At 39.9% G+C, this 18228-nt stretch overlaps 2 protein-coding genes across 2 annotated transcripts in view; one reads left to right on the forward strand and one right to left on the reverse strand.

The window, feature by feature from the left end:
* The window catches only part of LOC105921678 (NLR family CARD domain-containing protein 3), a 1041521-nt gene that overhangs the window by 553549 nt on the left and 469744 nt on the right, over window positions 1-18228 (forward strand). The window lies entirely within an intron of this gene.
* Window positions 13109-14001, reverse strand: LOC110368104 (gastrula zinc finger protein XlCGF8.2DB; the record flags this gene model as incomplete). Its single annotated transcript, XM_036128341.1, has 1 exon — window positions 13109-14001. A coding segment is annotated over exon 1 (726 nt), but the record flags the coding sequence as incomplete, so codon positions are not given.

Below are 18228 nucleotides of genomic sequence, written 5' to 3' on the forward strand. Positions count from 1 at the left end.
CCCTAAAGGGACACTGAAGAGAAATAAGAAAATATATACTTTCTTTTGTGCACCAGTTAGTTTCTCATGCGTGTCTGAACGTCACTTAAAACGTATCCTGAAGTCCTGCGGTCTATTTCGGCGCAAAGGATACACAAATGTTGAATATGTTGTGGCATTCATTCAACAGTGGGGGGCATTTTTCTAATAGATTAGTGTTATAGAGCAATTAAGTCTCTTGCAACCCAGTTCATCATTAGATGATTTAGAGATGGTCTATGGTGTGAACTGCAGCCTCATCTGCAGCAATTCACTTGGTTCATCAATGTGAAGTTGTCTCTTGGATTCCAAGACGAGTCACAGACAGATGCCTGAGTTTTAACATGTGGAGAAACTTGCTGCTGACAGGTTATCTGCTCCTGCTAAATAGATTATTGTGTCACCTTATAAAAATGTATTAATTATTTACTCAAGGCTGTGCTGTCCATGGTGCTGAAAATGTGAAAGTTAGTAGGATGACCATCTTCAGCTTGTTCTGCAAGACAACAAACCATGCTTGGAGCTGGACTTCTAACGCACACAAGCGCACACACACACACACACACACACACACACACACATATCTACATACATACACACATACATACATATGAATAAATGTTAGAGTTCATGCCATCAGAACATTTCAAGCCACCTTGTGAATTTATTTCTAATGCACGAAGCTTTGCATTAGCAGCAGCTAACTCCGTCTCAAGTTCAAATTGCTCCTTTTCTTGTTTTAGCTTCTCCTCCATGGCTTCAAGCTGATGTTTCCTTTTCAGAACTGCAGCACGCTCCAGCAGTGCTGCTCTTTCGGCCTCTCTTCTTATGCGTGCAGATGTAGTGGAAGAGACACGGGATATTTGAGTGCATGGTTTGGACTTTGCAGAGCACACATTGGAAACACTGTCTTCAGGGTTAATTACATCTTCAGCATTGTCTTTGGCTTGATCATCTGTATCTGCATTTGGTATCACAAAGGGCTTACCCATTTCACATACCCAGCCCTTGACACGTTCAGTAAACTCCAGGTAAATACTCATTTTACTTTGAAAATGTTCATTTTGTTTCTTAAGTTTATCAGAGGGGAGTTGCATACTTGTTAGTTGTTTTATGCAACACCTCTGCATCCTCACAGCATTGCATAAATGTAGCCAGAAGAGACTTGATCGAGTCAGCATTATCCTTTGATTCCATTAAAACATTTAAATCATCTTTTATCTGTCTTGTTTGTTTCAATTTAGGACTTCTTTTATCTTGGCATGTTTTTATATATGACATCAGGCCTTTCTCAGTGAACTTAATGTTTCTTTTGGATGAAACCTCCGAGTCACTCTTGGCCATCTGTGGTTTTGTTACAGCAGACATTTTTGCACAAACTTTAAACTGCGTGTAGTTTTGTTTTTGCCTTTGTTCCGTTTATTTTTCAAATCCACTTGCTTTGCTTTGGAATGCAATGCTTTAATTCAATCTTTAACTCATCTTCTTGAGCCCACCCACTTTCATCCCAAGGTGCCTGGAGTACATGTATTTATACACCAGACACACCCAAAACCTGAACAAAATGAATTAACAAAGAAATAATTATAATCTAAACAACTACTTTAAAACAAAAATGCAATAAATAACCAAATGAATAAGAATGAGTTCTAAAACAAAAATAGAGAAATAGCTTCTACAATATATATATATATATATATATATATATATATATATATATATATATATATATATATATATATATATATATTAGGGGCTCAGTATTTCTGAAATAAGTCACTAAGATTTAGTTTGATTTTCATGTTGTTAAGGTTTTGAATTAGTTGATTTCTCTGATAATTCTGACAATGCAGAAATAGAAAGAAAAACTGGTTCTATTGTTTTATCTTCCCAGAATTCACTTTAACCTTTCTGCTGTTTCCCTGCTATGAATAAAGTCTTGTTTAGTCCAGGATATCCAAGTCTGAGTGGTAAAATAATTGTCTCCTCCCCCTGTTCCTTCCTGTTCTTCTCGTCTCTCTAATTTTCATTTGAATATTTTAAAACCATCATCCCTTCATTCCTTTCTCCCATTATTTTTTGTCTTGTCTCTTTCATTTACTTTCTTATGTCCTTTATTTTTGTTCTCCTAAACATAAAATCAGTATCAACTAATAAACATTTAGGGCTTTCCTTTGCTCTAATATCTGCCATTTCATTGCCCTTAACCTCACAGTGGGCTGGTACCCATAGAAAGTTAACTGTGAGCCCCATCATGTTGATTCTATAAAGTGTTTGTTGTCTCTAAATTAATACATCTGGTCTACTATCTAACTGGCTATGCTGTAAACTGACCAAAGATGAATTAGAGTCTGAATAAATGAGTGATCTTAATGGTCTCACCTCTTCAACCACTGAACAGCTAACAGTATCGACAGCATTTCTCCTGTAGAAACTGAAACTCCATCCTGAAGCCTTTTCCCTACTTTGATGGAAAATAGTGGGACGATGAACGCTGTCTCAACCTGATTAACTGCATTTTCTGAAGCATCTGTGTATATATGTACATCATGATAATCCTGGATGATATATTCCTGCACTGCTTATGCATTCAACATAAAGATCTATCCTTGTTCTTTTCTAATCATGTAAAATCAACTGCAACCTCAGGAAGCCTCCATGGTGGTATTGTACACACGTGGACAAAGATGTTGGTACCCCTCTGTTAATGAAAGAAAGACAATAGTAACAATAGGTACTGAAATAACTTGAAACTGATAATAATTGTTCTCCTGGTGAGCAAAGTGCTCCAGTTGTCTCAGGACTGAAGGCTGCCTTCTCCAGACGGCCCGTTTCAGCTCCTTCCATCCATATTCAACAGGATTTAGATCAGGACTCATAGAAGGCCACTTCACAATAGTCCAATATTTCACTCTTAGCCGTTCTTGGCTGCTTCTAGCTGTGTTTGGCTCCTGATCCTGCTGGCTGGAAGTCAGGCTGATAGATGTGTCTGTGTTTATTTGGATATATTTTAAAGCTTTATAAACCCTCTCCACTCTCTTTATAATCTTTTTTCAATTTGTTTTTACCTAGATTCTTTTTCAACCATTTTTATTGAGAAGTCAAACGATTCTATACGTTAGCTCTTAAATTTTACTAAAATGGATTGGCCATTTTTTTCTTATACATCAACACACAAATGCAATATAAAATTAATAATAAAAGCAAAAACAAGAACTAAACTAGATGACTAAAACTGAGGGACCCCTGTAGACTTTACTGTAGTCACCTCAACTGGTTAAATAGAAATAAACTCCCTCCAAACTGTCCTTTAATGAAGTGAATATTGGACACAAAGGACTCTTTGGATAGAGTGTGATGTGATAGCGATATAGTGGTGATTTAATGTTAGGCCACCTTAAAGACTCACTCTTAACAGTGACTAAAGTACAAGTTCTTAGGCTTGTCATTGTTAGCCATATTTAAATGTTTCAGCTTACAAAAACTACATTACACGTAAAAGGCTCTAGCATTTTATGGTTGCCATCACTATTGTGGGAAAAATACATAATTGTGGCGGAGTATTTGGACTCATGGTGATTTTTTAATTTCTCAGTCTCTGAAGAAATATTTCTGTCCTTTTGTCCTTTTAGCCAACAGAAGATCCAGCTGTGTACCTTCAGAGGAGATCTCTGCCCTGTCTTGCTCTTGGATGAGCCTCGCTGTCTCCTGGCAGGTGGAATCTCTCCCATTACAACATTTGCCAAAGACAACCTTGGTGAAGCTTTGCTGTATCTGATGACATACTACTGCAGCCTACATTTCACCTCTACAAAGTGTGTCCCAAGCCTTTAGTCTGTCATTCAGACTGAAGTGTTAAAGGACAATATCCAGGAGAAAGACAGCACAGGCTCATATAAAAACATCATAGCAGGTTGGAACAGTTTTATTGAGAGTGTTATTGACATTCAGTTTTGTTGCTTTAGGTGTTGGTTTATCAGTTCTGACAGAAACACAAAATAAGTTTACAATGATAATTTGTCTTGACATTCATGTGTACAGTGATTGAAAAAAGTTTTGTTTAGGATAAACAAATTAAATATAGTTCTATACACAGGTGGACAAAATTGTTGGTACCCCTTGTTCCATCCGTCCGTCGTCTTCCGCTTATCCGGGGTCAGGTCGCGGGGGTAGCAGCTTCAGTAGGGATGCCCAGACGTCCCTCTCCCCGGCCACTTGGACCAGCTCCTACAGGAGGAATCCCAAGGCGTTCCCAGGCCAGCCGAGAGACATAGTCCCTCCAGCGTGTCCTGGGTCTTCCACTAGGCCTCCTCCCGGTGGGACGTGCCCGGAACACCTCACCAGGAAGGCGTCCAGGAGGCATCCTGACCAGATGCCCGAGCCACCTCAACTGGCTCCTCTCGACGTGGAGGAGCAACGGCTCTACTCTGAGTCCTCCCCGGATGACTGAGCTCCTCACCCTATCTCTAAGGGAGAGCCCAGACACACTACGGAGAAAACTCATTTCAGCCGCTTGTATCCGGGATCTCGTTCTTTCGGTCACGACCCAAAGCTCATGACCATAGATGAGGGTGGGAACGTAGATCGACCGGTAAATCGAGAGCTTCGCCTTTTGGCTCAGCTCTCTCTTCACCACAACGGATCGGTACAGCGCCCGCTTCACAGCAGACGCTGAATCAATCCGCCTGTCGATCTCCCGCTCCATCTTCCCCTCATTCGTGAACAAGACCCCAAGATACTTAAAATCCTCCACTAGGGGCAGCACATCCTCCCCAACCCGGAGAAGGCACTCTACCCTTTTCCGGTTCAAGACCATGGTGTCGGATTTGGAGGCACTGATTTTCATCCCGGCCGCTTCGCACTCGGCTGCGAACCGCTCTAGTGAGAGCTGTAGATTACGCCCTGATGAAGCCAATAGGACCACGTCATCCGCGAATAGCAGAGACGCAATCCTAAGGCCACCAAAACGGATCCCCTCAACACCTTGGCTGCGCCTAGAAATTCTGTCCATTAAAGTTATGAACAGAATCGGTGACAAAGGGCAACCTTGTCGGAGTCCAACTCACCGGAAACGAGTCCGACTTACTGCCGGCAATGCGGACCAGACTCTGACACCGGTCATACGGAGACCTGACAGCCCCTATTAAAGGGCCCGGTACTCCGTACTCCCGGAGTACCCCCCCACAGGATCCGTCCTTGTTCCCCTTGTTCAATGAAAGAAAAATCCACAATGGTCACAGAATTAAGTTGAATCTGACAAAAGTAAAACTTAAAATTCTAAGACAATAAATAAATGAAAATCAGTCATTGCTTTTGCTTCAACAGAATGATTTAAAAAAAACTCATGAAACAGGCCTGGATAAAAATGGTGGTACCTTTTATATTTTATTGCACCTTTTGAGACAATTGCTGCAATCAAACGATTCGTGTAACTGATTAGTCCACAAATTAGTCCATGTGTGATTGTACTCAGTATAATGTGTCTGATGTTCTTGTGTGTAAATACTTTATCCTGTTTTGAGATGAATAACCAAATGATGATTTCTGAATGCATTAGATTGATCTTATTTAGCTGCCCTGGTTTTAAGATTTTCTCTATAAAAGTTATTGAGAACAAAAACCGAAAGAAGCATTAACAAGCTAATTTGGAGTTAAATTGACTTACTAATGGACTTGGAATAAACATTTCACAAATTCTTTTAAGATATTTCTCACTTTTCTACAGCCTGGATATTTTTTCTTTTTTTTCAATAATCTTACCTAGTGCAATTGTTTACCTGAACTGGCATATTATTTCACTTAATTTGAGGAGATTCAGATTAATACCTAGCATTTTTATCTTGTTTTTAGATTGCAGGTTTTTGCAGTGTTCTAACAGTAACCAGTCTTCTCAAATAGAGTTGACATACTGATGATTTTATTTGTTTTAATTATAGTAATAAGTTTTGCTTTTAACAGAAGATGGTGTATACACACGTGCAAAATAAAAACTGTGTACAACAAAGACAATTAATCTGTTTAATATTCAAGACTAACATGTTGTGAGGGACCAAGCAGGACAAGCATGAGGACACAGTGGTGATTTTCAAGAACAATAGGTTTTATTTCCCCAAAGTAACAAAAGTCCAAACAATAATTACAGGGTCCTTAAAAGAGGTCAAATGAAGAAACTAATTTAAGGCAAAAAAATTGTCAAAGTTAAACAAAACCTCAAACTAACAAACTGACCTGACACACAACAAAGGGGGCTTAAATACTGGCTGATCAGACCAGACTGTCCCACTGAGGAAAAGGGAACATCTACACAAACTTAACAAAAATAATTAATGTTAGCTTAAGGATTAAACTTAAATGACTTATAACTAAACACAATTAACAACACAGACAAATCACAAAAGAAAAAGAAAGATTATACAAAAGAGTTAGAATAAGGACTCCATGGTGTTTCCCCCTAGAGGAACTCCAGATGGTACCACCCAGTCAGTCAATCTGGGGCTGGAGTGTACCAGCCAGAGTCCTCTGCTTCAGCCCAGTTGAAGGTACTCCCCACAACACCAGAACAGGAAACACAAACCAATGTTAAGTATTTGACTAAATTAAATCTACAAAGGTTAACCCAATGTGTGCGCTACAATTGGAACTAATGTCCTTCAATATTGTCACAATAAAAACAAACAAACCAATGTATTTTTACTGCAGCGTATGTGTGTGAAAACTTAAAGTTAAGAAGTAGTTGTTTGTGGGGTTACCAACTGTGTGGTTGCAGGTGTGGCCAACACATATGTATACATTGTATTTCATTACATCTGGTGATTTTATTGCCTTGTTTGGATTTATGATACTCGGATTTCTTCTATTTGGATTCGGAAGATTTCTGATGTATCAGCAACTTCAGAGGATGTCCGTGGCAAATATGGCCGCTTTTGATGCCATCACTAAGGCTGTGAACAAGCAGAACCGTAAGTTGGACGAGCAGAGCCGTAAGCTAGATGTGATGGAACGCAGGCTGGCTACGTTGGTTCAACTCTGAGGATAGATGGGATAAATAAGAGATGTGAAACGCGGAAAAAGCCCAACTAATTTGGAATATCGGAATCGCCACGTGGAGCCAACGACAAAGGACTCAAAGCTAAGGAAAATGTGTGCAGCTTGCTTCTGAAAATACAAGTGTATTTGGATTAGGCCTTCCCTTACCTAAAACTCCCCTGGATGTTACGGCGAGAGGGCCCAGAACTACTCCCCCCGCTCCCTCCTCCCCTGCAGACATCTGTGAATGCGTTCAGAACAGTGGTGCCGGTTGATAAACTTTCCATCATATCAAGGACAATGGCCCTCTGGACCAGTGTTGTATAGTAACGAAGTAAAAATACTTCACTACTGTACTTAAGTATATTTTGGAGTACTTTATACTTTTCTCGAGTATAACATTTTTTGATAACTTTTACTTTTACCTCACTATATTTCCGAACTTAGTTGTATACTTTTACTCCGATACATTTTCAATGTTTGGTTTAGTTACTCGTTACAAAAAAAAAAAAAAAAAAAAAAAAAACAGGCATGGGCGGACATTGGGGGGCCATGCCCGCCCGCTGAGCCAGCAGTGCCCGCCCTGGACTGGAGGCGGGTTTTTTTTTTACCTCGGAGTGGCCGTCGTTCTATCTTTGATTTGTCAATCATACAATTCAACCAATCAAATCAACGACTGAAGGCAACATGCTAGCCAATCACAGCTGGAGAGGGGCGGGTCGCTGGTTCAGACGTTCAGCCTTCAGAGAGACACCGTGGCTCGCTGTGGTCACCGTCGGTGTGGGTAGAGCGGGATGGATATTCGGTCTGATTACCAAACAATTACAAGAAATGACAACGAAGCAAACGAGAGAGAGCTGGAAGCAGCACTATTAATTTCTGTTTGAAACATCAGCATTGAAGTCAAGACTGGAGTAAACATTCACGCTAGGTGGGTTAGCTAGACAGGAGCAGAAGGAGCAGAACCAGGCAGCAAAACTGCCAAACTGAAGAAACTCGGGTTCCTTGCAGGCAGAAGGGAACTCTGCTTTGTTCTGATCCTTGTTCTCCTAGCTGGTATAATTACAAAACCTCTGAGTATGAATTTTTACTTCAGTGTTCAGCCTGACACCAGCGCTCATGTTTATCAGCCTGTCTGCTTATGCTGGACTTTTTGCAGACAGCGCTACAGGTTGCCGTATCTCACTGATGGCTTCCAGCCCAAATTCTCATAAAACCTGCCCAACTTAAAGAAAAAACAAGCCCAAATCTCAATCTCTCTCATGTTAAAAGCACAGAACTATTAAACACATAAGAAAATGCCATTAGCATGTTCTTACTGTGCTGAAGCAAAAAAAAAAAAAAAACTTCACGCATACAGGCTCCGCACAAAACGTACAATCAGACAACCAAATAACACACAAGATCACTTTAACAATCATGATAAATAAACCGTAAAAGAAGAAAACGTTTATCAATAGCTTCCCAACATGAGTTGTAAATCTACCTTAATATAAACTTAATATCTCTTACAGAATATAGCTCAATCAAACATTTCTCTTTCACAGCCATGAAATATTTCTAAGTTGATCAGTAGAACTCAACCCCTCTTGGGCATTTATATTGACCAAACACTTGATTAACCATTATTCTTTTCTTGTTTTATTATAACAATCAGTATTATTCATTATAACTATTATTCATTGATGATGTCAGATTAGACTTATTTAAAACATAAATTGATCAGTAAAATTAACTCCCCCCACTCTAACATAATTTTTAAGTGTAGAGCACTGACCTTACTTGAAGAAGGAAAACTGAAAGCTTACAAAAAGGTTGTAGTTTCTGTCTAAACTTGGTCTAAATTTCTCCTGCACTTGGTTGTTTATATTATTTTAAGTGAATTTGACTTTCAAAGTTTACCAAAATCTAAAAAAATTAATTCAAACTGCATTTGCTTTGTTTTACTTTTTACTTATACTTTTTATTACATTACTTGAGTACGTCTATTTTTACAGTAATTTTCATACTTAAGTACAAGACATTTCAGATACTTTAAGACTTTTACTCAAGTAACATTTCAGTCAGTGACTTCGACTTTTACCAAAGTCATATTTTGGAGAGGTAACTATACTTTTACTTGACTCCGAGATTTCAGTACTTTATACAACACTGCTCTGGACAGCATTCATGAACAAACTGAAGAACATTCTCTCTCTCACACACACACACACACACACACACAACTGACGGCCCTAATCTACATGGGTTTACATGCGACTAGTCTCCAATGTAAACCCTCTGCATAAATGTTGTCTCGTCATATGTGCTTTTCTTGTGTGGAGGTTTTTTGATATCTCAAACTGTACCCTTTGAGGATAAAGTGTGAAATATACCTTTTTCTCCTCCCCCTCCCCAAATGTGGTTCCTATCTTTCCACTGAGTTAAAGGCAGCGCCCTGAGGAAAACGCGTAAGTCGGGGTCCTGGGCAGTTTGGAAGAATGTGCCTAATGGCTGTGCTGAATGTCTGGCAACGCAAGGCCTCAGTCAAATCGTTCCCCCGAAATGTTTGTGATGAATATGATGGACGATTGTACTGGAACTGTATTTGATCGATTTGTGTCTCCCTCCATTTGCTATCAATCGTTAATGTTTTGTTGAACTTGTTAATGTTTCTTTTTTGTTAAAATTATGAGTTGTGCAATATTTGTTATAATTGCGTCATTTTTATCATCTAAAGAAATAAAAGGCAACATTATCTGCAAGAATAGGCCCAAAAAATAGGCAGCACATAGAGGATAGACTGATGTCAAAATAATTGGCATCTCCCTTCAAAAACCTGTTTCAGTCCATCACTAACTAATATGCTAAAGGAATGAAAATAAAGATTTTAACATTTTAAATGCAAAAGACATTTTTTCAAGTTAAATTTTGACTAGATGTTTTCTTCAAATGTAACATTTTAAAGCTTACAAAAAATAAAATGTGAGAAGACTAGAAGAAATTCCAGTGAACCCTAATTGGTCCATTACTCAAATTAAAGACCTTTAATTTGTTAAATTTTACTACAACAAACATCTTATACGTATTGGCAAAAAAAACAAAAACATTTTTATGAATATCTGCTATAGGCTTTGTTACACAGTCAAGCCATTCATCAATGACATCAATAACCTCTTGACTATTAGTGAGAAGGATGAGCCTGTCTCTCCCCACACAGTTTATTCTTGGACGCATGGATGACAAAAACTAAGATCATCTTCCACTTGTAAACCAGCTCTGCATTTGTTCTTCATTACAGTCAGAGCTGAAAATGTTGAGTCACAGAGGTAAGTGGTTGGAAACGGCAGCAATATTTTCATGGCCTCAGCAGCCAGTTCAGGTTACTCATGTGAGAGGGAGGCCCAAAAGTTTGCATGATCTTCCTGTTGGAATCTGGCCTTCAATGTTCTGTCACAAGATAACTCCAAGAGCATTTTTTCTGTTTTACCTGCTAATGCATTTCTTGTTGCAGCAGGTGAAAATGGATCAGCACCCAGTCCCAGGCATCAGTGTTCACATCAGAGAAATATGAGCTGAAGTGCTCACACAGTGATGTTAGGTGTGAAGTCACAACATCCTTTACAGTTTTTCCTCTCATAAATTCAGCCATTTCTCTGTATAGGTCATCAACTCTCTGCAACACTTTCCCATGAGACAACCATCACACCTCAGTGATAAAGCAGTGCATCATGTTCAGCATCCAGATTTGGGCAAATTTACCCAAACAGCCGTGATTGCAAAGCTCTGGATTTTACAAAACTAACTGCAGTGATAGCTGTGTTCAGAACAGAAGATCTGGGTCCATGTCTCTGGAAGCTAGTGCCTGCTGATGCAGGACACAGTGGGTAGCTATAACGCATGGATTGATGGATTTTATCCTCGCTTTAACTCCACTCTTTGGGCCGGTCATCGCTGCTGCGCCATCCGTACAAACAGAGATATTTTCCCAGCAGGTAGCACAAGGTCTATCCCAATTGAGTGTAGCTTCTTACTTTTTGCAATGCTTTGCACCAGCAGATAAGAGAAGCCCTCTGAGCTTTTTCTGATGATGTGTCAAGGTTCACTAATTGTTATTTTATGTTGAATGTAAGCTCATCCTTTCGCTGAAAAAATTCTTTGGTTTTATCTTTAAACTGGGTGCTTTGCTTTGTGGAGATGCCAGTTTAGCTTGGCTGGCTACAAAGTTGCTTGCCAGCACTGAAGACAAACATTTTGGTCTCCCATCCCCATTTTCCATTAAGCCAAATTTAATGTGACTGTTGTCATACTTCCTAATTTTAGATGATTTTGCTTTAACCTTACACCATGAGGTGAATGGAGTTAAATATTTGTCCATTGTGATATTTAGCCCAACTACGACACATCCTCAGCAGTGCCTCCTCAGGCCTAACAACAGTTTCACAAACTCCCGGGTGTCATGGTTGAGTTCTGGTTTGACTTCATTTTTCTGTTATTTTAATTTTTTTCATCTCATGTGGGTTTGGTTTGACTTTATGTTAGTTTTCATTGTCATCAGTTATTTTCTGTCATCTTCACTTCACCTCCTCTGCAGTTAGTCACACCTGCCAGCCACTAATTAGCCAGACTCACTTCACCTGCCAGCCTCCCTACTTAAGCCTCACTCTGCTGTCACTCCTTTGCCGGTCCGTCATCAGTCTACACCTCTTTATGCCAGTCCCCGTTTTTGCCTTGGAAGATTTGTTTTTTGCTCTCTCTTGTTTAAGGTTAGTCCTGCCAGTTTCTCTAAGACTCATACTCTGCTGTTTGTCCCTGGAGAAGTTCTGCTCTGTGCCCTGGTGTCTCCAGAGAACTGCTAACCTAACTAGCCGACCTGGAGAGGTTCTGACCTGTGCCCTGGTGTTGCTACGGGGTCAGCTAGCCGGGCAGCACTGAGCCTTCCAGGCTACCCGATTATTATGGACTCTCGTTCCGGGCTGTCAGCTTCTGCCATCACCAGCACTCCTGATCCACTGCAGTTCAGTATCTCCGGTCACGTCTTCCACCACCTATTATCCCAACAATAAAGACTCAACTCTAGTCCCATGTGTGTGATTCTGAGTCCTTCAGTAAACAAACCGTGACACCGGGGGTCCTCGGATACCAGTTTGAGGTCCGTTGCACTAATGGATTCAGGCATAACCCTCAAAAGGCATTCAAACGCAATTACAAAGTCTGCCTTCCATCACCTTAACATTTCCAGGATTAAAGGACTGGTGTCTAAACAGGTTCTGGAAAAACTAATCCATGCATTTAATCTTAGTCATATCAGTAATACAGGTCCACCAAAAAAGTGGATCAGACAGCTGCTGTTGATCCAGAACACTGCTGACCACGTCTTCAGTAAGACTAAGAAAGTAGAACATCAATCTCAGACAATTGACTTTAAAATACTTGTGCAAATCTATAAAATCCCCTAACATTAACACCTAAATAGATCAAAGATTATCAGTGTATCAAACCTCAAGACCACTCAGGTCTTCTGATTCAAACCTAATCTGGTAAATGGCTTGTATTTGTATAGCACTTTAACTAGTCCAAGGAACCCAAAGCACTTTGCAACTTGTAGCAAGTTGACTTCCTATATTCGACCAACTGGAACAAACTTACAGAAGACTAAAGTACTTGAAAGCCTGAGTTATTTTAAATCAAAATTATAAATTCATTTGCTTAGGATTGACTGAGTGTTCTAGTTAACCTTTTACCTGAAACATCAGTTTAAAATTGTAGTCCAATTGTTTTGAAAAATAATTTGCTTTTAGTTTCCATTTTTTGTTATATTTTGTTTCACTTTTTCTACATTTTATTCCAACTTTGTTTAAATTTTTATTTTCCTAGGTTTTAATCATGTAAATCATTTACGTTGTTACTGTACTGAAACGTGCTATACAAATAAAGTTGCCTTGTCTTGCATTGCATGGTTCTTCATGTGTCTGTTTAAAGCAGATTTGTTGTTAAATTTGTGTTCACATAGATCACAACAGAAAGGCTTCTGTCGGGTATGGATTCTCATCATGTGTGTGTTTAAAGTTCCTTTTTGACTAAAGCTTTGTCCACATAGATCACAACGGAAAGGCTTCTGTCCTGTATGGATTCTGATGTGTCTGTTTAAACTTGATTTTTGTATAAATCTTATTCCACAAAGATCACAACAAAAAGGCTTCTCTCCTGTATGGATTCTCTTGTGCATGTTTAAATGTGCGTTTTGGCTAAAGCCTTTTCCACATAAATCACAACAGAAAGGCTTCTGTTCTGCATGGATCCTTATGTGTTTCCTAACATCATATTTTCTGCTAAAGCTTTTTCCACATATATCACAACAGAAAGGCTTGTGTCTTGTATGGCTTATCATGTGTTTCTTTAAATATGCTTTTTGGCTAAAGCTTTGTCCACATAGATCACAGCAAAAAGGCTTCTGTCCTGTATGGATTCCCATGTGTGTGTTTAAATAAGATTTTTGGCTAAAACTTTGTCCACATAGATCACAACAAAAAGGCTTCTGTCCTGTATGGATTCTCAAATGTGTGTTTAAATTAGACTTTTGGCTAAAACTTTGCCCACATATATTACAACAGACAGGGTTCTGTCCTGTATGGAATCCCATGTGTGTCTTTAAAGTAGATGTTTGACGAAAGCTTTTTCCACATAAATCACAACAAAAAGGCTTCTCTCCTGTGTGGATTCTCATGTGTGTCTTTACATAAGATTTTCGCCTAAACCTTTTTCCACATAGATCACAACAGAAAGGCTTCTGTTCTGTATGGATTCTCATGTGTCTTTTTAAATATGCTTCTTGGTTAAATCTTTTTCCACACAGATCACAACAGACAGGCTTCTGACCTGTGTGAGTTTTAATGTGTGCGTTTAAATTTGATTTAAATTTAAATCTTTGTCCACATGCTTCACAACAGAAAGGCTTATCTTCCGTATGGATTATCATGTGTTTGTTTAAATGTGATTTGTGGCCAAATCTTTTTCCACACAGATCACAACAGAAAGGCTTCTCTCCTGTATGGATTTTCATGTGTGCATCTACGTTTCCTTTTAGACTAAAGCTTTTTCCACAAAGATCGCAACAGAAGGGCTTCTCTCCTGTATGGATTCTCATATGTCTGTCTAAAGTGGATTTTCCAATAAATGTTTTGTCACATTCTTTGCAGCTAAGCTTCACTCCTGTGCGGCCTTTCCTACATGACTCCAAATTAGTCTTCACTGTAGAACATTTCTTATATCCAGAGTCTGACAAGTGTTTCAGCTCAAAGAGAGGGTGCTCTACATCACAGCCTCCTTCATCATTTTCAGTGTCTTCAGTCTCTAAAGAAATGGAAGCATCTCCATGATCTTGTTTCCTAAAGGATTCATCTACATCATTCTCTTCTGGAAGCTCTCTGCCTTTAATTTGGTCTGGATAAGGCTGTGAGAGCAGCAGAGACTGTTCATCATCCAGACTCTTTATGAGAGGAGCAGAGAATGGAAACCTGAAGGCATTAATCACCTCCTTCCCATTGAGCTGCTCTCCTGGCAGACTGATGTAGACTCCCTTCTCTTCCTCCTTTATGTGGGGGGGCTTTGGGTCATGCAGGTTGGCAGGAGGTCTGTGGTCTAAAGAAGCTTCTTCTTTAACAATCAGCTCCTGCTTAACATCTGCAGGAAACATTGAAACACATTATGTACATTAGAAAGTATATTGATGTCAGCCTGAACAGATACACACTTTAAGAATATATTTAGGAAATGTTGTTACATTAAATTCTTTGAAAGAACATACAGAACAGTAAAACACAGAATAAAATAACATGACTGTTACAACCCCTGCAAAAACTCAGTTCTTTGTAGAGCTACCTTTTTTAAATTAAAGTGCTGATAACACTATATTGACCTTTCCAGCCATGCTTTAAAACAGAATGTTAGGCTTTGTCCAATGTCCTTGTCCACACATACCGCGGACTGGATTATAAGTCGCACCATCAATTTTTGAGAAAATGTAAGGACTAAGTGTCCTTTATTGTCTGAAAAATACTGTAATAAAAGGAGTATAAGCAGACATCCTTTAATTTAAATGTAGTGTTTTTGACTATTCTGCCACAACATGACAACTACAATGTTTTGATATAATTTTCTGATTAATTCAGTAAACTTTTGTCCCTTTCAAACCGGTTCCATTTGGCCTGGTTCTACTCGGATCCACCAGCTTTCTCACCATTTCGATTATAGTTTATTCAGTACCAGTGTGGCTTTTTTCATCTCTCCTCAAGAATAGGGCCAATCAGAGCAGAGATGAACAAACTGCTGTTCTCTCATTATCTGAGGACAAAAAAGGTTTTCAATGTAGAAATCAAAGGAAAAGTTCAACTTACTGTGAAGTAATTAATATTAAGGACCACCAAAAACTGAGTGGGCCTATTGTTATTCTCTCAGAACAGCAGCTAGAGCTGCAGTGAGTCCCTTCTTACTTCCCTTGGTGCTGCCTCACAGGCAGCTGCCTCAACCTGAAAGCCCTGCATGCAGTCAGAGCAGAGAGGAGACCTACTCCGTTCTCACACTGCAGATTTATAACACATGCACACAGCTGCCAGTGATTCCTCTCTGGATTTTAAAGGGCATATAAATATAATGTAAATATAGGTTTTAACTGAACTTTTTTTTCTGAATCTGTTGCACTAGAATAATTACCTGATTACCACACAGCTTGAATCACTTATTCAGCTCGTTCAATGTGCGTGCCTCTAATTACTATATTTCTGGTAGAATTAGATGTTTGCAGTGTGGATCCAGGCAATGTATAAAAACATCCTACATTATCACATAAATTAATCTTATTGTGTGTTGCATTTCAATAACATTTTAACGACAATGAGACACGTTAATCTTCATAGGTTTGTCTGATAGAAAGCTAATAAATCCAGTGAGTTTTGGCCTTTAGCTGCAACACAGGACACAGAAACAAAGTAAACCAATCCTTACTGTTGATAGGAGCAGCAGTTAATGGAAACCTGCTATCAGTCTCCTCCTTCACAAGGAGCTGTTCTCCTTCCTGACGGGCCCCGGGTTCCTCCTGTTCCTCCTTTATGTGGAGGGGCTCTGACTCCTGCTGCTCCCCCTCAGGACTCTGTTCTTCAGGAGCCTCTTCTTTAACATCTGCAGCCAACACTGAAACACATTACATGCTTTATGAACAACTAGATCTTTACAATGTTACCACGATGTCAACAGATGTGACTAAAACCGATCAAACGGCCAAAGGCGTCATGTTGCCCACCAACAGTGGACAGATACAAGCAATTATTTTTGATCCATGGTATAACGGGGACAGACTGTATATACCTGATACACCTTGTCCTACTTGACACCTTCTGCCTATGATTACTGAGCCGATGTGACATGTGAATTTCTCCAATGTGAGATCAATAAAGCCTATCTTAATTCGTACGAGTGCCATTTTTTACAGTTTTAGAAAAGAGGGAATTAAAGGTATACTATGCAACCGGGGTTGATTTTCCAGCGAGGCTTCCCACAGAGGGCGAAAGTAAAAGTGCACTGTCATAAAGATGCTCAGCTGTTCTGGTTTCTCCGTCAAGCCAGGCACGGTTGTTTTGAGCTTAGCAGACAGGCGAACGCAACGAAAAGTAAAAAAAACGTCAGTACAAACAATGACTAACACAGTGAAAGTATGAACATCAGGGTTTCCTGCAGCGCTATTTTGGCGAGGCGGCCGCCTCGCCAAACTCACGTCACCGCCTCGCCAACATTCAAAAAAAAAAAAAAAAAAAAAAAAAAAAAAAGATAATAATAATAATAATAAAAAAATAAATAAATACCTTGCGGTTCTTTGTTGTTGCTTTCGCGCTTGCATATAGTGAATGGTAGGAGGGCAAAAACACATGGAGTTCTCGCTGTAAAGCAAGACAGACTCTCCCGGTCTTGCACGAGACTTCTGAGCCTGTGGTTGCGGGCCAAGGTCTCTTGCAATAGCGTACCACGAGCGAGCTATTTTTAGAAATGTAACGTCACGATGACGTCACATCACGTGGTACGCGGTAGGGCAAGCTTGCTCTGTCCTCCGCTGTTTCGCTGTAAAAGAGACATGCGTTACCCTTGGTTTTACTCGGTAAACGACTGCTTTTTCCAAATCTAAAACCATGGTTTTTAAACATTGTTGCTATGGAACGGGCAACAGCGACTCGAGGTACGCTGATCGGCCGCATATGAAGGATGTTTTCTTCAAGACTGCCAAGGAGAAATGTGTGCGCTGGGTACACCGGTGCGGTCAGCCTACACAACAGTTCAACCCGGAAAAAGTTACCAAATTCACGTACATATGTAGCAAGCATTTTGTTGGAGGAAAGGGCCCAACCGAAGAACATCCTGACCCAATTCCAGCGACATCAAGTAGTGAACAGGTAAGAGTATTTTGGTGGCCGACATGTTAATAATGAAGCGCCTGCTACCATGATAGCATATAGGCTATCATGGTAGCAGGCGCTAACATGATACCCTGCTACCAGGATAGCCTACTCAAAAACATTTCAAATAAGACAGACATTAAACATATACCGATCCCTGGACGGTGATTACAAACAAAAAAACGGCCGACGCTGCCATGATCGCCGTGCAGGAAAAATAAACAAAGCTTACCGTTCAATCAACTCGGCCCGTTTTCCGGTCTTTTTAAGCCCTCGACACTCAAGCCATCATTTGAGCTGAACGTTGGTGTGTTCTTCGACAGTGCAACCAGTAAACCGTGTGCCTGGAACATCGTCTTGTGAAAGTTTTACGGCTGTAAAGTCGGTCATATCGCTGTTTCTGCTGGTTGCTACGGGCGTTCTCTACCTGTATGCCCTACCAAAGCGGCAAAAGGGGCGTTGCTCTTGAGACGGTGACGTCACGTGCGCGGTATGCTATTGCAAGTGCGGTATTTCCCCCACAGACCACCAGGGCGGCCGAGAAAACCTTTGTTCGACCTGAAATGACTCATTAAATCATCCAAAACGGTAGGGAACACATTAATTAACTGAAAAATGTTGCATAGTATGCCTTTAAGTGTGGAAATACAGCAGGGTTTCACTATTAAACCTTCCCACAACTGAAAGAGCTAACCTGTATACCGTAAATCAGTATTGAATGTCAGTTTTTGGCAGGTTAGTCTCACATACACCTACAAACCAA

Source organism: Fundulus heteroclitus, chromosome 24 (genome assembly GCF_011125445.2).
Source record: "Fundulus heteroclitus isolate FHET01 chromosome 24, MU-UCD_Fhet_4.1, whole genome shotgun sequence".
In the NCBI taxonomy this organism is placed as follows: domain Eukaryota; kingdom Metazoa; phylum Chordata; class Actinopteri; order Cyprinodontiformes; family Fundulidae; genus Fundulus; species Fundulus heteroclitus.